This window comes from Bidens hawaiensis, unplaced genomic scaffold (genome assembly GCF_021521415.1).
Source record: "Bidens hawaiensis isolate Kalapana, Puna unplaced genomic scaffold, B.hawaiensis_p1.1 tig00027301_1, whole genome shotgun sequence".
NCBI classification, from domain to species: domain Eukaryota; kingdom Viridiplantae; phylum Streptophyta; class Magnoliopsida; order Asterales; family Asteraceae; genus Bidens; species Bidens hawaiensis.
In genome coordinates this window covers 145,528-168,860 of record NW_027494408.1, presented here as the reverse complement: position 1 = coordinate 168,860, position 23,333 = coordinate 145,528, and the positions used below count along the sequence as shown (strand labels likewise).

The 23,333-nt window shown below is 36.3% G+C and overlaps 1 protein-coding gene across 1 annotated transcript in view; it reads left to right on the top strand.

The window, feature by feature from the left end:
• The window catches only part of LOC143575166 (phospho-2-dehydro-3-deoxyheptonate aldolase 2, chloroplastic-like), a 28,501-nt gene extending 13,479 nt beyond the window's left edge, over window positions 1-15,022 (top strand). The window contains exon 4 of the mRNA XM_077059609.1: window positions 14,958-15,022. Within this exon, the coding sequence (XP_076915724.1) occupies window positions 14,958-15,022 (65 nt within the window). The remainder of the gene's footprint in view (window positions 1-14,957) is intronic.
• Window positions 15,023-23,333: the final 8,311 nt, after the last annotated feature.

Below are 23,333 nucleotides of genomic sequence, written 5' to 3'. Positions count from 1 at the left end.
ATTTAAGTAGATTCTATGTTGGCTATCTTTTTAGGTTATTGACTCGTTTCCTCATATGTAAGTCTGAATATATTAATATGAACCATAACTACCATTCGAACCAAACAGTGTAACTTTTGAACCAACATGTACCAGTCACGAAGCAGCGTGACCTCTCCCTTGGTTCGAACAGGTGCAACTTTTGGACTGTCCATTATCCTCGTGTGATGAGGTGAGCTGCTTCGTGACTGGTACATGTTGGTTCAAAAGTTGCACTGTTTGGTTCAAATGGTAGTTATGGTTCAATTGAAGCAAAGGGTCACATGTCGCCATGGTTGGTTCGAAGGTGACTCTTCACCAATTGGTCTGTAAATAGAAGATATTATGGGTATGTTTGGTAAAGAGTTTTTAGTGGCTTTTAGGAGCTTTTAGCTACAAGCTTTTAGAAAAAAACTCATATTTAATAAAAAGTTCTGTCTGGTTAGAGTAGTTTGAAGCTTTTAGGTTTGGAGAAAAAGCTTCAAATTGAAACACTCATTTAAATAAGCTACAAGCTTTTAGGGTTTCAAATTTTACAATTTTAGTACTTGAACTTTCATTACATTTTGTTAATTCATATAATAATTACATATTTAACCCATATTCAAAACCAACTATCCCCTGACATTTTAAAAGACCATAACTTTTTAACACGTTAATAGTTTTTTAAAAAAATTGCATCATAAAAACGAGCATTTTATTCTCTTTAATTTGAGTATCATATTGTTATACTTCTTTAACTTTAAAAAATTAACATATTATGTGATTATTGGTTAGGATTGGCAACAAGTCGAGTCAGACAAGCCCCGGGCATGTGTACGACCAAATTAGGGTCGGAACGTGTCGATGAAAAAGGGCTAATTCAGTTCGGTTCATGTTGGTACGTTTTTGAGTAGAAAGGGGTCAAGTCAGAATAGGTTTCGGATTAAAACAGTGCACCGCACGAGCACCCAGCTAGTTTATTAAAAGCTCCAGCTACTCTACCAAACACCTAAATATTTCTAAAAGGCTACAGCTAACAGCTACCAGCTACAACTTTTAGCCACCAGCTTCCAGCTACAGCTACCAGCTAGTTTTGTCAAACATACCCTATATGTCATCTAATATAATTCAAAATATAAAACCAAAAAGAATTTTGTACCACTCTCCCATCCTCCACATATAACCCAAACTTTTGGTGGCACAAAAATAACACAAATTCAGTAAGCATGTAGACTACATCGATTGTTTTTAGTTTAGAAAGTCGAATTGTGGATGAGGCTGTTAGTAAAAACTAGCGCGCTCTCACTTTTTTTTATTAGCTTAAACTTTTATTGTTAAAAATTGTGGGTTAAATGGTGCTTTAGCCTGATTTTTAAACTAGTGATTGGGTACTTAGATTGAATTGGTAATGGGTTAACAATAAAATGGGCTTATTTGTTTAATTTTATAAGGCATATTTGTCTTATGTTGTTAATTAGTTTATGAGATGAGAGAAGTAAGCATGATTTGCTACACTTAAAAAAAAAACATAAACAAAAACAAAATTACGGTAACATATGTACGTACAAGCATACGCCTTAACTCATATGAACCCTACCTATAATTGGCGGGATAAACCTACCCAAATAAATTTGCCTAAATTATGATATACTTTATAAATGAAAACAAATAACTGAAAGATTTAAATGAATAAATCAACAATAAGATTAAACGACTTAAATAAAACTAGTAGATGTAAATCCAATAAAGCATGAGATGCGACATGGTGTTGACATGGCAGGTATTTATAAAATATTTTTTTTTCACAATATAAATCTGTTAGTTCTAGTCAACTCCCTTCGTTAAACAAAATAACCAGGGTGGCATGAGTTAACTCGGTTGAACCAATTAGCTAAGTTAAGGATCTCGTGGTTTGTTAAATTAACAATTAAATATATAATGATTAGCCGAGCTCAATTGAAGAAGGAAATCACTATTAATTTAGAACGCAACATGATCAATGTGAGTTTCTAACACCTTTTCCTTATAACATTTTGAGGTTGTGTGCATACTCGTAAATATAAGAATTTCTTATAAAAAATTTACAACTCTAATGACATATTTATGTGTAAGCATGATGCACAATTGTAACCAAAATTACATTGAAGAAAAATTATACAAAATCAAAATCTTGAGACAACTTTGACGGGTTGTATGTTTACGTATTGACGAATGCACAATAGTATTGCACACAACTCCATTCTAAATTAAATTTACAGCTATACATAGATAAAATTAAGCAACACACAATAACATATTAGAGACTTTAAAAGACATCACAATTTTAAAAAAAATATAGCAGGAAAAAAAAATGTAAGTGGGTCATATGTTAAAAGTTATTTATTTGAGAAAAAAAAATGTAACTGAATCATATATTTTTATTTTAACTTTTTATTGAGCACATAATGAGAATTTAACACTGTATATTAAAGGATTCGTACTGGAATACCCATATCATCTAGAACCATATATTTTAAAGAAAATCATAAGTTTTTTTAAAATCAATTTTTGCACCTCTTATGATTTTTTATAACAAGTTTTATGTTAAGAATTTTAAAAACCGCATAAAGTCAAGTCGTGAATCGATATTAAAGACAAAAACAAAATAACAAGACAATATTAGATAACTCAACATTATATAAATTTAGATAATATTGGGAGACGTGAAATATAAGAAGTTTATGTGTATATATATTGCGAAGATGTATATAAATTTATAAAAACGGTTGTATATGGTTTAGAAGACTAGTTATTTTTTCTTGACTTGTAAAATCTTTTTTAATTGTTATTTCTTTTATCATCTTGTCATTTTTAATTTATTATTCAATTTATGTTAGCTTTTATTTGTTTCATTTCATTATATAAAAATGATTTAGGGATAAAGGTAAGATGCACAAACATATCGCTTTATGCTTATCATGCGAAACAATTATTACATATAAGAAGGAAATTAAACATAACAAACATTAAAAACACACATATACAAAAGAACTACTATTATGGTGGATTGTGTATGGGATCAGAACCTCTAGGAACACTTCCTTGAGGATCAATGAATGTTTTTGAAACGTCTCCTGACATCATCCACTTCTTATAAAACTTTAATGCCAACTCCTGAAACCCGTATTTTGCCAACATGCTACATGCGTCATCTCTAGCTTTAATATCGAGAGATATGTCTTTTGACAAACGCCTGCCTTCCGAGTGTAATACACATGCAGACAAAACTAACAACATGCAAAGGGTGTATTTGAAAAAAATATCCATGTTGTAGATAAATGGGAATGATGTACGAACCCTTATATAGAGATACAATGTGCATAAATGAAAATGATGTGACAATGATGTATGAAAATATTATTGATAAGAGGGAAATCGTTTAAGAAGATAAAATAGTCTTTCAATGAATGTTACCTAAAAAAGGGGGAAATCATATATTGTTTTTTTAAAATTTTTAACGAGCGTTTATTTTGGAATCCCATAATCATCTCCAATCATATATTTTAAGGAAACTTGTAACATTTTTTTAATCAAATTTTGAACATCATATGATTATTTTTTGAACCTTTGCACCTTCATTACCCGGGTAAACCTTCTTGAGATAAGATTTCAACTGTTCATACTGACTTTGACGCTCTAAACCTAACTAAAACAAGAACACCGTCAAATAGGGATAATAATGAGTCGGGTTTAAGTATTCCCAAACCCACGCCCGGTTTACTCGGACAATTACCCATCAAGTATTGGGTTTTCCCATTGAATTTTGAGTTTCTTATCGGGTTTTGACAAAATACTTATCATGAATGTTAAACAAAGAATTGTTCTCAAAATGAGATCTTACCACAAACACCAATCAATCACTTATTGTTAACTTCTTTCTCGTGTGTAAACAGATTATCCATGCCATTTGAATTCAATAAATAAACACATTATTATTAGTAGACTCCTCAACTGCTCCACGTGACTTATCCATACCACCCTTCAGCCCGTGTCGCGTAAGTTTAACAGGGTATACTCGGGCCAAAACATGTCTACTTTTTATCGGGTAAATGAGTCAATGTTATTGGATAATCGGGTATATTATAAATCTCAAACTCGTCCCAAAACCATGAATAATACAAAAGTAATCTCAAACCCGTCTCAAACCCTAATGGGTCAGGCATTACTTGTCCCAGTTATGTTGGGTAACGGGTTTTCCTATCGAGTTCGGGTTTTATTATCATCCCTACATCAAATAAGAAATCAATCACGGTGAGAAAACCTAATTAAGTCAGGTTTCAAACTTGATACATCAAGATCTCAAACCTCAGCTATCACCCTTATGCCATCACCCCATATGATACTCTAAATATGGTATGAATATACGGATTTAATAGTGATTATATATTGTTGGTTGTAGATTTTCTATTCTCAGGATGAGCTACGATTCAAGGATTTTGAGTTATCCTGTCAACGCTAATATTCCGAGGATGGTATTTGACTAATTCAATTGTCCTATATTATTTTTATTTGTTTTGCAGATAAGATCACGTGTTAAATATGCTAATATGAACGTGGACTTACAATGGCTAATGCTTGAACTTCGTCAAATGGAACGTGGGCAAGCAACGGATTATGGAGGAAATAGTCTAGGATTTCCGGTTGTTTCGGGATAGCAGTTGTAATATTTTATTATATATATGAGCTGATAATATCATTAGGCCACACACTTTCACTTACCTAGCTACTAGCATACACTGTAACACTTAGCATTTGATCACTTATCAGCTCCACCACTTGTAATCATCTATTTTCGTTATTAATAAAGTCGACGGTGATAGTTTTCACCGTCCGGGGGGTTTTTTGTGCCGAATATTACCATAATCATATACGAATCTGACCAAAAATTACGTTCTTAATCTTTGACCGAAGTAATTCGACCAAAGATTATGTTGCTAATTCTTGACCGACGTAAGATTATTGTGATCAAGGGTTTTTTCCCTCGTAATTGTTAGGGCCCAAATTTTATAGTCGGATATATGCTCAGGATCTCGAATATGTTCAGGATTCTCGAATAAGTTTAGTATCCTGAGTATTAATGCTAATAAATAGATATTTCTCTCTTGGTGTTGATTTATAACTGCAGATATTAATTGTCGATTTAATCCATGCAAAATACACGGTTGGTGGTTACATATAACGTGTGGAATGAGTTATAACCGTTGGGATTAAAGGCCATGTAATGATTAATGGTCAAATATTGATTATTATGCTGAAATCTCGCACTTATAGTTAATATTAGCATGTGTGGGACCACATTTGATGAGTAACTCCCAAAAGAATCGGTCAAAGACGTGGGATGAACATTGAAGAACATGGATAGACTCAAAAGAAGAGTTCCCTAACGGCTATATTGGAAGACTCTTTCAGTTCCGGGATACTCGGAGAGTTAGTTAGGGATTTCAGTCTATCCTGCCGATACAAGTATTATGAGGATTATACTTCGGGATATCCAGCTGTCCTTTATTGTTCTATTTGTTTTGCAGATAAGACCACGTGTTTAATATGCTAATATGAACGTGGGTTTGCAACGGCTAGTGCTTAGACTTCGTCAAATTAAACGTGGGCAGCAAGGGATGAGTGGAAGACTTAGTCTGGGGTTTCCGGTTATTTCGGGATAACAGTTATAATCTTTTATTATATATATGAGCTGATAATATCATTAGAACACACACATTCACTTACCTAGCTACTAGCATACTCTGTAACACTTAGCATTCGATCACGTATCAGCTCCACCACTTGTAATCACTTATTTTCGTTATTAATAAAGTCGAAGGTGATAGTTTTCACCGTTCGGGGGTTTTTGTGCCGGAGATTACCATAATCATATACGAATCCGACCAAAAATTACGTTCTTAATCTTTGACCGAAGTAATTCGACCAAAGATTACGTTGTTAATTCTTGACTGACGTAAGATTATTGTGATCAAGGGTTTTTTCCCTCGTAATCATATCATTGTGTTCGATTTTATTATCAACAAGCACTTCACCTCACGCACGAATTTGATCAAAAGTTGATTTGCCAATTTTTGATCGAAATAGTAATCATATCATTGTGTTCGATCTTATTATCAACAAGCACTCCACCTCACGCACTAATTTGATCTAAAGTTGCTTTGCCATTTTTTGACCGAAACAATTTGGCGCCCACCATGGGGAAAACGGTGCTTTGATCATTATTCGCTCTCAAACTAAACCCTACTCTCAATATCCACAACATGTCTACCCAAGCCAAGATTGTTTCCTTATCTGTCGCAGCTTCAGATTCCTTGGCGAGGTCACCTATGCCTCCTCCAACTACTGGTGGTATCCCGAAGAAACCTGACAACGTTCAGAAGAAACCTGCTACTCCTGTGTTCTCAGGTTCAAGGCCGTCACCCCAGGATCCTGTCATGGTGTCTAACAACGACCTTCTGTCTCTTTACAGACGGCTACAGGAACAGATGGATAGCCATAACAAGACCAACCAGATGCTCGTAAGGGAACTGGAAGATTTCAAGAAAGCCAAGAAGCCTGTGGAAGAATTCACGCCACTAATCCCGAGATCTCTGGATTTCACTCCTCCAGGATCTTTAGGATTGGTGCATCCAGAGCCGACCATGGCGCACAACTGTCACAACCCCCGAACCCATACCCCGGGAGGGGAGCCGTGAACGCGAGCGGTGGTATTGGTGTTTATTATTTAGCAACGGAAAAAAAAATCATCAGGACCGTAGTTAGGAAAAATCATCAGAGTGTAAAACACCATGATTTTCATTTCATAAACTGGGATTAAAACCCATATTTATTTGTACAATTATTTTATAGAGATAAACCCTAATTTACAAAACATGTTTCTTTATTCTAGTGATAAGCCACTTATTTAAGCTGGGAGGCCCGCAGGCATCATTTCTTTATCTTTAATATGTCACCTGAAACATGTTTAAAAGTATTTGTTCAGCAGGAAATACTGGTGAGTACATTCATTTATAAATGACACATTTTACAGTTACAGCATTAAGATGTTTTTATATCTGTCTGCTTACAAATTACCGAAAGGTACTTGTCACTCGACCGTATCTATGACTGTGGTCATATTACTTATTGGCTAATACTTGTCCAATAAGTAACGTGTAATAGCCCAGTAGGCTAGCCTTTTATACAAAACCCCAATACCAGTAGTAACCATCCCGTAAGTCTACAGAGACTTAATCACTGTAATGTATTTAAAATACTTTAAAAATATATTTGAAAACATTTAGAACATTTGCCATGAGTTTTATAGGTTTTTAAATTATCATGACAATGTCGGAAAAATAGTAGTCTCACGCAAATGTGAGTTGTACAAAAACTCGAATGTCTCACCTTGCAAGTTTACAATTAAAGAGCGCTTCCTGGTATTAAGCACCTAGGTTAAACACCATGTAGTATATCTAGATTAGTATAAAACCAATAATCATAACGATAATCACGAGATTAAAAACTTTAAACGATGGCACAATGTCTTACCTTGTTCAGGCAGAGCTTTTGGATTCGTGTATAAAAGTTTCTTTCGATCGGAGAGGGTATCGTTACGACTATTCCGGATATTATACTAACACTTTTATATGTAAGAAAATGAGAGAGAACAACGAGAACTGAACGAGGAATGAAGTTTTGATTTCCTCTCTCATGATAATATTCCTCCATGCATCACATGAATCTACACTACATATATATAGATCCTAAGTTCCTAACATACTGATTATTTGTTAATTTATTTATTTATGGTCTAATAACAATTAGATGCATGGCATTCTACGTGGAAGTAGGAGCAAAAACAAGAATATAAATATTTGAATGCAATCCACACGTAGACAATATTCTTCCAACTTGTCCACTCTTTTGTTTATACGTGGCCACAGATCTCTATCTTTAGATAGAGATACACACACTTATTTTTTTATGTATATTAGATGTAGCCATCCCATCAATTATTTAATATTATTAATAATGCAAATTAACATACTTGGACAAATAAAAGTATGGTGATTTTAATGAAATCCTATAAGTACATCACATGCATGAACTAGATAGTTGATAACATCTTATATTAAAGCGTATAACATATAGTTAGTAAAAATTATTAACATACTTTACTATATAACTACATCAATATGCGTCTTATATTAATTAGTGGTCACTAATTGATTATTTCTGTTAAATACTCGCTTGGTGTTTGATCATTTAAATATCAATTGCAATTTCTCCTATCTTAAATTTATTCTACTAAACCGTTGAGTAATTATATTTCGAATCGTGAAAACGACCAAACCGATTATTGTAATCTTTCAACTTTTAAAAGTTGACATTTTTGTTATAAAATTTTCGCAAGTGTTACAACAACTCTGGACCCCCATCTTTCCAGCATTTGGGGTCTGCGTGATTGCACTTATCTGGATCTCAAGGATACCCGTATGTGTCATCTGCTGGGCCTTTTCAACATGCAGGATCCTCAGGATTGTCACAGCTGGGAGGACCCTCAGGATTGTTCCAACAGTCTGGATCCTCAGGATTGTTCCAACAGTCAGAATCCTCAGGATTGTTCCAACAGTTTGGATCCTCAGGATTGTTCCAGTAGTCCGGATCCTCAGGATTGTTCCATCAAGCTGGTCCTTATTAGCAGACGGTATCTTCAGGATTAGCTCAAACTCAGCAGCCCTCAGGATCCTCCGATGTGTACCAGGGAGACTTTATCCCGATGCAGGCTAATACTCCAACTGCTCCGTTTACCACGTATGGAAATACTATGTTTGGGAATATGAGCTACAACGCCCAGACCGCTCCTCAGAATGTTAATCAGGGTAACTCTTTCAATACGATTCCATTTAATGCTAATCAAGGATTTTTACAGGATGCAGGCATAAGTTCGGGTTTAGCCCGAGAATTACAGAAGCTTAAGGACATGATATCGAATGTCCCCGGTGTTATTCGTCCCATAGTTGAAGTTCCCACTGATAGTCACAGAATATCCCGGTTTGTGCCATCAACTAGCGACGTACAGATCCCAAAACAGTTTCAAACCCCAAATATGAAACTATATGATGGCTCAACGGATCCCGAGGAACACGTCGCACAATATAGAGAACTTATGGAGATCAATCCAATCCCTATGGAAATCAAAGAGGCATGTCTTTGCAAAGGGTTTGGGTCTACCTTGACAGGAGCAGCCATGAAATGGCTACTGAGTATTCCTCCTAACACTATCAATTCTTTTTCTCATTTTGTTAACCTGTTTAGTAACCAGTTTTCTTGCAGTAGAACTTTTGAGAAAATGACAGGTGATCTTTATAGGGTTACCCAGAATCCTGGGGAATCCTTGAGAGATTTTATTACCAGGTTTAGTAAGGAGTCGCTAGAAATTCCGAACGTAAACCCAGCTTCAGTAGTGGAAGCTCTCAAGTTGGGGTTAGAAAAAGGCTCCTCTTTCTATGATGATCTCGTTATGACTCCATGCAGGTCATTAGACGAAGTATGATCAGACGAACATGGAATCCGAATCCCCGGGAAAATCATATCTAGCAAAACCTTACTACAAGCCTGATAACCCCAGGATTAATGCAGTAGATGAGGAAAATGATGAAGAATATCCTAAGATCTCTGAATATTGTTTTTCTGTTGATATTGGTGGATTAATGCGTGCTATGCAGGATTTAGGTGAGAAAACCAGCTGGCCAAGGAAAATGGAAAGACTAGGAGCCTGGAAAGACAAATCAAAATAGTGTGCCTTCCACGAAGACTTTGGGCACTTGACTGATGATTGCATTGCACTCAGAAGGGAGATCAGCTATCTTCTAAGAAAGGGCCACTTGAAAGAGCTACTTGGCAAGAAGAAGGGAAGAGAGCAGGATCCCGGAAAAATTCCTGAAAAGCCGACTCCTCCACCAACGGATGCGAAAACGATCATGTTCATATCCGGAGGATCCGACATCTGTGGAACCTCTAATTCTGCTGCAAAGAGAAATGCTGACCAAAGAAAGTTAGAAGTGGCTGACAGACCAACAAAGACATCTGTTCTAACTCAAGAGAGGATTATATCCTTCGATGAAAGCGATAGAGTCGATCTTCAGGATCCTCATCATGATATTTTGGTAATAATTTTATATGTGGCTAACCATTATGTACGCAGGATCTTCATAGATGGCGGAATCTCTGTCAAAATTATTCAATTAGACGTGCTGAAAAAGATGAATATTCCTGAGGATGAGATCGTCCCCAGTTTCTCAGTATTGGTTGGATTCAGTAGAGAGACTAAAAACACTATTGGGGAAATCAAACTCCCAATATATGTCGAAGGGGTAAATAAAATGCAAAAATTTTGTGTTATTGACTGTTTGTCTTGTTGCAATATTATATTAGGCAGACCCTGGATACATGACATGAAAGCGGTACCCTCCACTTATCATCAATGTGTGAAACTCCCAAGTCCTTGGGGAGTTATCAAAATCATCAGTGACCAACAAGACGCGAAGAATTGCTACACCTCTTCCATGAAGTGTACTGCCAAACCCCAGCAGGCGTTGCAATTATAGAAGCCAGCACGAGACGTAATGGAGGCCAGGGAAAAAGAAATTAAAGAAGTACCTCTTTATCCCGAGGATCCTGAAGTCAAAGTGCTGATAGGAACTAGTATTCCTGAGGACATTAAGTCAAATCTGCTCGATTTCCTCAAGACAAGGCTGTCAACATTCACATGGAAACATGAAGATATGACAGGCCAATCCATCAAAAGAGAAGAAAGTTTGCACCTGAAAGAAATATAATCATTCAAGAGGAAGTAGAAAGACTCCTGAAGGCAAATATGATTAGAGAAGTTCAATATCCCCGATGGTTAGCAAATGTGGTGGTTGTACAGAAAAAGAATGACAAATGGAGAGTTTGTGTAGACTTCACAGACTTGAATAAGGCTTGTCCTAAAGATCCATTCCCTCTACCACACATTGATTCGATGGTAGATGCTACAGTCGGCCACGAGATGCTGCATTTATGGACGCATCCTCAGGATTTCAACAAATCCAGATGGAGCCCTCAGATCAGGAAGATACTGCCTTCATGACTCCCACATGTATTTATTGTTATATTGATATGCCCTTTGGACTTAGAAATGCAGGTGCAACCTATCAGCGGTTAGTTAACATGATGTTCAAAGAGCAACTGGGGGACACGATGGAGGTCTATATTGATGATATGGTGGTGAAGTCCAAGAAAGCTGAGGATCACCTCCAAGATCTCAAGACCGCATTCGATATCCTCGACAAATACAACATGAAGCTAAATCCTTCAAAATGCCATTTCGGAGTGAAGGCTGGCAAATTCTTGGGATACATGGTCACCAAAAGGGGGATAGAGGCAAGTTCGGAGCAGATACAAGCTATCCTGAATCTGAAATCCCCAGAATCAGTCAAGGATGTTCAAAGACTAACCGGTAGGATAGCGACGCTCAACAGATTCATATCCAAATCCTCTAGAAAAATGTATAGAATTTTATGATATCCTGAGGAAAAACAAAAGGTTCGAGTGGAACAGTAAGCATGAGGAGGCTTTAGCATCCTTAAAAGCTTATCTTTCTTCCGCTCCTCTACTGGCAAAACCCGAGAAAGATGAATCCCTATCTCTATATCTTGTTGTATCAAATAATGCTATAAGTGCAGTTTTGGCTAAGGATCTCGAAGGTCAACAACATCCCATATATTATGTAAGTAAAAGTCTATTAGATACTGAAACCAGGTATTCTTATCTTGAGAAATTAATTTTAGCACTTATTATGGCATCTACTAAACTTAGACACTATTTTGAAACTCACCCTATATGTGTTAAAACTAATTATCCTATTAAGTCTGTTTTGAGAAAACCAGAAATGTCATGTATAATGGCAAAATGGGCGGTAAAGCTAAGTGCATATGATATAACATATGAACCAAGGACTGCCATCAAATCCCAGGCATTAGCAGACTTTGTGGCTGATTTCACCAGTGAACTTAAAGTAAAGGCAGACTTGGAAGTCCAACAACTTGAAGAAATCAAAGATAAATGGACTCTATACAGTGATGGTGCTTCAAATGTTAGAGGAACAGGTCTGGGGATTCTGCTGAAATCGCTACAAGGGGACATTATATCTCAATCCATATCTTGCGGATTTCAAGCCACAAATAATGAGGCAGAATATGAAGCTTTGATAGCAGGAATACAACTAGCAATAAACATGAAAATCAGGTTTATTCAAGTACATGTTGATTCATTAATATTAACTAATCATTTTAATGGTTCTTACACTGTTAGAGGAGAAAGACTAATGAAATATATAGAGCTAGTTAAAAAACTAGCAAAGTGTTTCGAAATGTTTGATATTTCATAGGTACCTAGAGAAGAGAATGTTGGAGCAGATGCCCTAGCATACTTAGCTTCATCCTTCAGAATACCGAAAGGTGCCAAGATCCCTATCATACATATCCTGAGCCCAGCAATAGAATAGCAAGGTGTCAATGAAGTATCAAAAGATGGTAGAGATATGGGAGTCACGAATCCTGAGGATATTGAAAGTTCTTGGATTATTCCAATCAAGGAATATATTCAGGATGGAGTTATCCCCAAGGATGAAAACCCAAGAGCTTTTCGCACAAAGGTAATCCCATATACTATAATGAATGATATATTATACAGAAAATCTCTTGCAGGGCCATATCTTAGGTGCTTGGAGAATGCAGAAGCCCAAGAAATTCTTCAGGATATCCATGATAGAGATTGTGGGAATCATACTAGGGGCAGAGCACTATTCTCCAAGATCCTGAGGACGGATATTTCTGGCCAACGATGAAGAGGGATGCTATGAATTATTCTCATAAATGTGATGCATGCCAGAGACATAGCAACATTTTGCACCAGCCAGCAGAACCATTATATCCTATTATATCCCCTTAGCTTTTCATAAAGTAGGGGATGGATATCGTGGGGAAACTACTAAGAGCTCCAGGAGGAAAAGTTTTTATGCTGGCTATGACAGATTATTTCTCGAAGTGGATCGAAGCGGAAGCCTTTGTTCAAGTCAGAGAAAAAAAGTTATCTCATTCATCAAGTGCAATATCCTGACAAGATTTGGGATCCTGGCAGAGATAGTGTGTGACAATGGCTCGCAATTCATCGGTAAGAGAACAACTAATTTCTGTGTCAGTTGGGGAATCAAGATGATGACATCAACACCTGTCCACCCTCAGGCTAATGGACAGCCCGAATCAAGCAACAAAATCATTATCAATAACCTGAAGAAAAATTTGGGGTCTAAGAAAGGAAAGTGGGCCGAGGAACTACCTTTTGTTCTTTGGGCGGATAGAACCACTTCAAAGAATGCTACTGGTCAGACTCCTTTCTCATTAGTATTTGGAGCAGAAGCAGTTATCCCCACGGAGATGGTTATCCCGAAAGCCAGAGTCAGTCATCAAAATCCCGAAGATAATACTCGAAGTATAATTGAAATCTAGATGTGGTAGAAGAACTCCGGGTTTTGGCAAAGATCAGAATGGCATCATATCAACAGAAGATAGCAAAGTCCTACAACAAGAATATCAGAGTTAGAAGATTTCAAGTAGGAGATTTGGTTCTCCGAAAAGCTTTTCAGAATACTACCAATCCTACGGATGGAAAGCTTGCACCAAAATGGGAAGGTCCTTACTTGATCGATTCAGAAGCAGGAAATGGGGCATACAAATTGTCTACTTTGGATGGTGACTTGCTACCAAGGGCTTGGAATGCTATACATCTTAAAAAATATTTCATGTAAGACTTCTATCCCGAGGATAACTTTTATACTAAACAGTCAAGGTATGTACTCGAATTTATACTTTTATTCATTTTCAATATTATTATTCTTCAAACAAGGTACTGACTTAAGTATCGGAGGGGTGTTAGCATGACTAACACCCACCCCTCACTTAGAGTTGACTCTTTTGTAGATAAGAGGGAATGAAGTTAACTTGGGCCTTCGTCGCCAGTTTCTAAAGGCCTCGTCGTCGGCTTATTCTTAAGGTATAAGTGGTTTTCACCTCTTCTAAGGCTTGAGGGATTTTCATCTCATCTTAAGGTCGCCCGTAGCGCATGTTTGTTCAGCCTTAGTTCGAGAGGCGGGGCCAGCACATGAAATATAGTGACTTGTTACCTCGTTATCCTCGGTTGTTGGTTTGAATCTCGAGGTTTAAGGGATTTTCATCCCTTCTTAAAGTCGCATGAGCGCATGATTTATTCGGCCTTAGTTCGATAGGCTGGGCCAGCACATGAAATATAGTGACTTGTTACCTCGTTATCCTCGGCTATTGGTTTGAAGCACAAGTTTATGGTAGACGTACCATAATCTAAGGTTTAGGAGATTTTCATCTCTTCTAAAGGGCCTTGTCGCCAGTTCATTTCTAAGGTTTAAGAGATTTTTCATCTCTTCTAAAAGGCCTTGTCGCAAGTTCATTTCTAATGGTTTAAGAGATTTTTCATCTCTTCTAAAGGGCCTTGTCGCCAGTTTATTTAGGCCTTGTCGCCAGAATTTCTAAAAGTATTAGATAATACTAATATTACAACTTTATTGCTATATACCCAGGATTAGAAAAGCATTCTAAACAATGATCTTATTGCGAGAATAAGATGGTCTAGACAATTTCCAGGTTAATTGATACACGGTTCTGGTATGATTTACTATTTGTGAATATTTTATCTTTCGTATTATTTACAAGATAAAGTTTATGACTTGATATTGGTTTATTGATAAAACTTAAACTATTACTAAGAAATTTTTCATAAACTTAGATTTTTCTAAAAATGGAAAAAGTGAAAGGATACCAATATAAGTCATAAAAAGTTATACTAATATTATAATGCAGGAAAAGATAGTCCGGGTTTCACTCAAAACGGAGCTCATCCACCCGAACTATCACAATTGTTCTAAAGCAGAAAATAAAAGACGATTTGGGTTTCGTCCTGAACCAGGATCCCTCCACCCAAACCGTTATCCTGAGCTTACTACATTATCCTTACATAACCAAAATAGAAAATCTTCGAAACAACCATTGAAAACAAATAAAAACAACCTGAAAACCAGGTTCAAACCTTTCCACCTTCAGCATTGTCGCCTTCCTTCTTCTCCAAATCCGTCGCTTCTCCAGCCTTGGTCTCCTTCACCTCCTTGCTAGTTCCGGTCTCCTTTATCACCTCAGAAGCACCCGCCGTCTCATCTTCTTCAAGCTTCTCACCCCTCAGCATCTTCAGTTTCTTCTTCTAAGCCACAGAATTCCAGGAGTCCATCACATGACCTTTTGCCTGCGCTTCCTCCAACATCTTGATCATCGACTCCAAGATACTGGCGGCTACACACTTCTTGGTCTCTTCAAAGAACTCAGTCTTCTCCAAATCAAATGAGGCTTTGAGATCCGAAATCTCTTTATCCTTCTTTTCGAGCAGCTTGTCCTTTGTGTCAACAGCTTGTAGGAGATCGGCGAGCTTGGTTTCAGCCTCTCTCTTGGACAATTCAGCATTTTGGGATATCTGACGGTAACTTTCAGTTTTCTGTTATCCCCAAATTAACATTAGTTTTTCTGCAGATTACTATTTTCAGGATAAGCGAAAAATACTTACTGTTCCAAGAAAGTTAGCGAGAGCTTGAAGCTTCTCCACAGCGTCGGTAGTGGTCATGCCAGCAAAGGGCTCGGTCTCGGCCGAAGTGGTGGCTTTCCTCTTCTTCTGTGCAGCACTAGTCTGGCGAGTTGCTGGAACTCTCACCGACAGAGAAAGTGTCTTGGAATGTTCTTGTTTCACCACCGTCCTATCCTCAATGAGATCGTCCAGATCAACTAAGCTAAAAGACTTTGGCTTCGGCATCCCTATATAATGATTTATCAAGTTATTTTCAAGATAACAAAATCCCTAAAAAATCTAAAATCCCCAAAATACTCACCAGAAGTCATACTCTCAGCAGGTTTTGCAGCGATTACACTTGTTTCTCCTATTTCTTCCTCTAACCAAAACTCCCTCTCCTCTGCTGGAACCTTGAACAACGCCTTAAGCCTTTTCTTCGTATCCTTCCTGAACTTTATCAAATCCTCAAACACAACTGTCAAAAAACAAACCATGTTAAGATGAATCGTTTGCAAAAAGAAATTATATCCTACAGATTTCCTACCCTTATGAACCCATTTAATAGGCAAGTTCATCCCATTCGGAATAGAGTCGCGACGGACGAAAGAGAAATGTTTTTTCCAATCGGGGTTGCTACTGGACACCTTGGGAACCATATAAAGACGGCTGGATTTAGATTGAAGATAATAGCGATAAGATCCATGAGTTCAGAGGTTATAAGTTGCGGATATCTCGGGCACGCCTATGGACAATCCATGGGTTTTGTTCAGACGATCTAATGTGGCCAAAACCCTCCACACCATTGGCATGACTTGCGAGTACGAGAATCCAGTCACGTCAAAGAACTCCTGAATGAGTGGGGAAAATGGATATGAAAGGCTGATCGAAAAGGGTAATAAAAGAAACATACCCAGGTTTTGGAAGAAAAGTCAGCCTTGACTTTAGGGTCGTAAGGTCTAATGATGGCTTCGGCAGGTAGCAAGCCTGAATCTTTCAAGAATCTAATGTCAAGATCCTTATAGATTCACTGGTCTTCATCGGTAGCCGGAATGAGAGTCTGATCAACAAAGTCATCTGAGGTTGCAAACGAGAAAGGATTGGGCGCGCGAGGGGTTCTTTTTCTCATTATCTTTTGATCAGAAGAAAATTTTCAAGAAATTAAAGAAGACAAGGAAGGGAAACTGACCTGATTGTGAATCGATGGAAGAAATATTATTTCGAGATTGGGAAATGGTTTGATTATAACCTGGAAGGACGGTTATAGGCTCTCCTCAATCCGCGTGCACGTCCTTTCAGTTGGCAGAAGATATTTTTCTTTTCGAAATTTGAAAATTTTTACAGCTGTCGCGCCTTATCTTAAAAATTGGGGGCAATTGTTGGGTGTAGATTTTCTATTCTCAGGATGAGCTACGATTCAAGGATTTTGAGCTATCCTGTCAACGCTAATATTCCGAGGATGGTATTTGACTAATTCAATTTTCCTATATTATTTTTATTTGTTTTGCAGATAAGATCACATGTTAAATATGCTAATACGAACGTGGACTTACAACGGCTAATGCTTGAACTTCGTCAAATGGAACGTGGGCAAGCAACGGATTATGGAGGAAATAGTCTAGGATTTCCGGTTGTTTCGGGATAGCAGTTGTAATCTTTTATTATATATATGAGCTGATAATATCATTAGGCCACACACTTTCACTTATCTAGCTACTAGTATACACTGTAACACTTAGCATTTGATCACTTATCAGCTCCACCACTTGTAATCACCTATTTTCGTTATTAATAAAGTCGACGGTGATAGTTTTCACCGTCCGTGGGTTTTTGTGCCGGAGATTACCATAATCATATACGAATCCGACGAAAAATTACGTTCTTAATCTTTGACCGAAGTAATTCGACCAAAGATTACGTTGCTAATTCTTGACCGACGTAAGATTATTGTGATCAAGGGTTTTTTCCCTCGTAATCATATCATTGTGTTCGATCTTATTATCAACAAGCACTCCACCTCACGCACAAATTTGATCAAAAGTTGCTTTGCCAATTTTTGACCGAAACATATATTATGTAGATTTTTATCCGTCACGTATATTAATTCCATATATTTTTGGTGACTAGAAGTAAGTGAAAGTATATTTAAAAAAACAAGTATTATTTTGAGAAATTTGGAATCAGATGTAGGAAATTTATAAAAGATGAACAATTATTTTTTTTTGGATAAAAGATGCTTTTTAGTTAAACTATATTAATATTATAATGCAAAAACTTTATAAAATCAACTTAGAAATTATTATTTATGATCAAAATCCAAAGGAACTAAACAAATTTTACCCAAAGAAATTAATATTTATGTGAATGCTAAGTTGGATATGTGGAAACATTAGGTTAGATTGAATAAAAAACGATATATTTTAAAGTGAGATTAGAGGTGATTAACATATCCGATAAAACAAGGAAAGAAAGATTGAGATGCTTTATAGATGTGATGAAAAGATGCATGTCTAACCAGGTTATTATGATTTGTTCTATTTTCATCCATATCCAGTCATAAAATGATTTATCACATGTTAATTGTTAAGACTTGATATTGTTTGAGGAACGTAGCGATAACTTGACTGTGAGTTCGGGTTCTGATAGATTAAGTTTCGTGGAGAAGATCATGATCAACTCGCATTTGGTTATACCTAGAGTATAAATAATTAATTAAAAGAAAAAGCCAGTGTAAATAATATAGGTTTTTTACACGTAGATGTTATATTATTTTCTGATATATAAATATCAAATTATTGTTATTATATATATTAAAATAGAAGGCTAGTATAGTTTTTTTTTCTTACCGTTTCGGCGTAAATTTTTGTTGAAAACAAAGTTATATCTAGGGGTGTGCATAATTAGGGCCCGGACCCGTAACGTAACCTTCGGTTTTTCTTCGGGGTCATAAAATCCAGTGCATTTCGGTTTCGGGTCAGGTATCAGGCCAAGACCCGGGTTAACCGACTTTTTGAGGACCGACCTGAATGTAATTAGAGAAAAAGCTTAGCAGAGAGAGAAGCGATGTATGAGAAAGAGATAACTTCAATCAACACTTTATTCTTTGATTGAGATGAGATTTACAATTATAGGAGAAAATTAGAACAATTACAATAACTATCTTAGGAAAGCAGTAACAAACATATTGACTAAATAATTACATTTAAATACAATGAATCAATGATAACATTAATAAATCTCGTGATATGTGCTTGATTTGTTTTTCATTCCTTAATACTCCGTAGTTAGTAAGTTAGACATAAAAAAAACAATTATTTGGTTTCCATATTTGAAAGCTGATGATCCCGTTCCTTTTAGGCCATGAGGTATACTTTAACACATCTTAATTATACATAAGCTCTACATCAATCATTTTTTTCTATTTAACTTCATGTCATCTAAAGGAAATGGTTTAACCCATTTAACTTCATCTATCTCCTATTAAAACATAATTAAAATAACAAATCAATTAGTAATTAATACATATTGTTTCTTTTAACCCGTTAAAAACATAATCCATGGGGCTTTTTAACACACTTTAACGCAAGTGGGGAGCGGTTTAATCCATCTTTAAAGTGACATGTCATTTTAACCTATGTAAAGGTTAGAGTATACCTCATGACCTTAGAATTTCAGAATACTGCTTAAAATCAATTAACTCAACCAAAAAACAAGAGGCAAACATCAATCAATCCATTGAGCAGTTATCGTTCGATCGATGTGTTGATATCATTTTGGGCATATTACGATTTTATTTTTGTGAGATTTTCTAGATTCTTTATTTTAGGTATTTTTAAACAATTATTTCTTAAAAAATATTCTTTGGCAGCAGTTTTTTATAAAATAAAACCTAATTTTTTTTAAATTTTGTTAAATTACATTTATTAATTCTTAATAATAAAATGTTTTTTTAGTTCTACGATATTCCTAGACTAAAGAAAACATTTAATAAGAACTTATTCAAAAATGAGCTAGAAACAACTATTTTTAATCATAAATAACAAATAATTAATATTTATATGTTTGAGAATAATACATCGTTAAAACGACGAGCAAGAAAAAGAGAATTTATTTAGTTTAAAATGTATTTTTAAAATAAAAGTTCATTTTATAAATTTCTAATTTAAAAAACGCATCTTTGACCTTTTTCAGTTTTTTAGTAAGAAATATTCGTATTGAATAGGTTTAATTAGGAATGATAAAAGGGTAATTTTACTTATTTTGGTAAATATTTTTCAAAACATCTATATTAATAAATAATTTTTTCACTTATCCTATTTAAAAAGAAAAGAAAAACTCATCAAAAGCGTTTGAGTATTTTTGTTAAATTTGATTTTGTTGTGAACGGTTGTTCCTTACAATCACATTTATTTTGTAAATTGGATGTAATTTAATTGTAGAGTATTTATTTTACTAGTAAGAGGTATGGGTTTAAACCTCACTATCATCAATTTATATCGGAGATATAAGGGATGACCATGGCTTGCCAAGGTTCGAGTTCTGATCTCAGCTGGTTTTACCGGCTCCTCGTTGTCATGCCGTTTGACGAGCAGGGGGTCGGGTTTTATCTGGGGAATCCCTCAATAGGTGGACCGCTAGGGACTCCGTCCATCCGGACTTGTGGTCGGCTCGGGCTACCTTTAGTCAATGGGGGCCGCGTACGGAGTACCCGACGTTACTTAGTTGGTCATTCCAACAAAAAAAAACAATCACATGTATTTCAATGTCGGATAGACTCACACATTAGTAATGATAACCATGAGTAGATGTAGTTCATTAGACCATGTGTTGTAGATAGAGCCTCTATTTAGACGTTGTGTTATATGTGATGTCACTTTAGCAAATGATCTTTTTGGTTAAAATAAGTGTAGTGGATTGGAGTCAAATCAATTATTACATCATCATTATTTTTTTCTTTTTTATTTAAAATAATTCAAATAACATTTTATTAAATAAAATAGAAAAACTACATTAAAATTAAAACAAATACATTGAAATAAAACAAATACATTAAATTAAAAAGAAATATTACTCGTTGAGGTTATATTTTTTAATAATTTTATCCCTTTTTTCCGCTAGCTTCCGGGCATGTCCGGTAAGGTGGTTGATCGGATCCTACAAAAAAGCGTGATTTTTGTCCATTTGCCTGACATTCAGTACATCGGCGAACACCGACATTCAGTACATCGGCGAACACCTTGTTAGAGTTAGAAATTTTTTGCGACACCTCAAAACGTTGACTCCAGATGTTGGTTAAATTGGCGAGTTGGCGATTCATTTCTTGGAATTATTCTCTAACTTGCTCACTTGAAGCAGCCGTCGACGACGACCCTCCCCTTTCCTCGACTTCTTCTACCGCCCTGTCAAGGCAAATCCACATACTCGTGCTTGGTATCACCAACTTCGTACGCGTTTAAGTCAAAGTTTCGAGCATCCGACTGCGGCGTTTTTGGATCAATCGAGGAGGAGGTTTTGGACCTTTTTGCTCGTGATCTACTTCCGACCTGGGGGGTACAACGTTCTACTTAGGGTGATAACGAAGAATATTCCAACAATTCATATATATAAAGTTCCCCCGTTCACTTTGGTACTCGGTCAACGCCGCCGCAATAATTTCAGCATCACCGGAACCTCTACCTCACGATTTATGAAGCCGACTCTATACCCCTTGAAAGAGCTGGCATTTACCATTTCTATCGAACCATTTTCCCGATATAGCATCGGCTATTCGGTAGTCGTCCCCTTTGCCCATTTCTTTGAAAAAAATTCCCGAACTTTTTCCTAAAAAAATTCCTAATGTTTGAAATTTGGCTATAAAAAAATAGAAAACATATTAGTAACCTTTAATATTTTGAAGATAAATTAAAAAAATTATTAAACAACGCTTACAACACTCGAGATCTTTCGAGACCGCGCACCACGCCCGTGAAAGGTTCAAATACTCCTTGGGGGTCCATAGTTGAGTTTTTGTTTTTTCCACGAGACTCGGTCAGGTCTTTCTTTTTGTGTGACCATTCTCATCCAGCGTTGCTTGAACCGAGTTTTTTAGATTTGCTCGAACTGGGTTTTGTGTTCGGCTCGTCTTGAAGCACCGGATCGAGGTTGTGCCTCCGGCACCGTCTCCTCTAGTGTCGATGAGATGTTCGGTGGGAAGCTCGGTTGAGTCGGTGGGTAAAAACCAATGGGTGGTATGTTGGCGAGCATTAACTATTGAATGTATGACAACATGTTTGGGTCGAAGTTCATACCGGGCGGGAAGGGGGTTGGTTGACTTGCTTGGGTGAAGTTCAGTTAAGTCGGTTGGGTGGTCTTCGGGCGTTGGTTAGTTGCAAATTGACCAAAACCGAACCTAGAAGGGTTGAATGGATTCATGGTGGGTAGAGATTGAAATGATTTTGATAGAAAATGAAAGAATGAGAAGATGTGTTTAAGAAAATGGTATGTTTGATATATATATATATATATATGATAGAAAATAAATCTGTTTTTTGTATTATAGTCGTTGAATAACGGATAGTGGGGGAAAACCAAAGCACAAACCAGTGTTGTGTGGTTAGTCCCCCCCCCCCCCCCAAACCCCCCAAGCGCCCCGAGGGGCGGTGTTTCTGGGCGCTTTGGGAGGGGGGGGGGGCACTACGGCTGGTCCTTCCCATTTATCTACAACATGGCTATTTTGTTCAAATAAACCTTTTGCATGTTGTTAGTTTTGTCGATAGTTGTATTACACTCGGAAGGTATGCCTTCGTCAAACAACTTATCTCTTGATATTAAAACTAGAAAGGACGCATGTAATATGTTGGAAAAATACGGATTTCAAGAGTTGTCATTAAAGTGTTATAAGAAGATGATGATGTTAGAAGACGTTCCTAAAACGTTCACTGATCCGCAAGTAAGCGTTCCCAGTGGGTCGTGGTTCTGATCCCATACACAATCCGCCGTAATACTAGTGCTTTTATACATTTATATTTTTCATGTTTTACTTCTTATATCTAATAATTGTATTGCATGATAGGTATAAAGGGTTATAATTCATAGAAAACTGGGTACCCTTTTGTTTACTCGGTTAAGGTGGAGAGTGGATATTTTCATCTACGAACTTTCTCTTCTCCACATCATATATCAATTTTTCTCAATTTTCATCGTTAAGTGCATCTTAGTTTTTTCCCTAAACTATTTTTATATAATGAACTTAAAACAAATAAAAACTATTATAAATTGTGTTTAAATAAGATAACATTTAAATTCATTAATAAATTAGAAATGACAAGATGCTAAAAGAAATAAACCATTAAAAAGCTTTTGAAAAGACAATAAAAACTAACTAGTTGGCAATTAATGAGAAACCTCAAGGATTCAGTTGCAAAAAAAAAAAAAAAAAACGAACAAAAGGGTTCAGTTGCAAACCATTACGTAGTTGATCATGTTGTGCTCTAAATTAACAATGATTCCCTTCTTCAGTTGAACTCGGCTAACCATTACGTACATATTTAATTGTTAAACAACCGAACCAAAGATTCTTACAATACTCTTAACTAAGCTAGTTGGTTCAACTGAGATAACTTATGCCACCCGGGTAATTTTGTTTAACG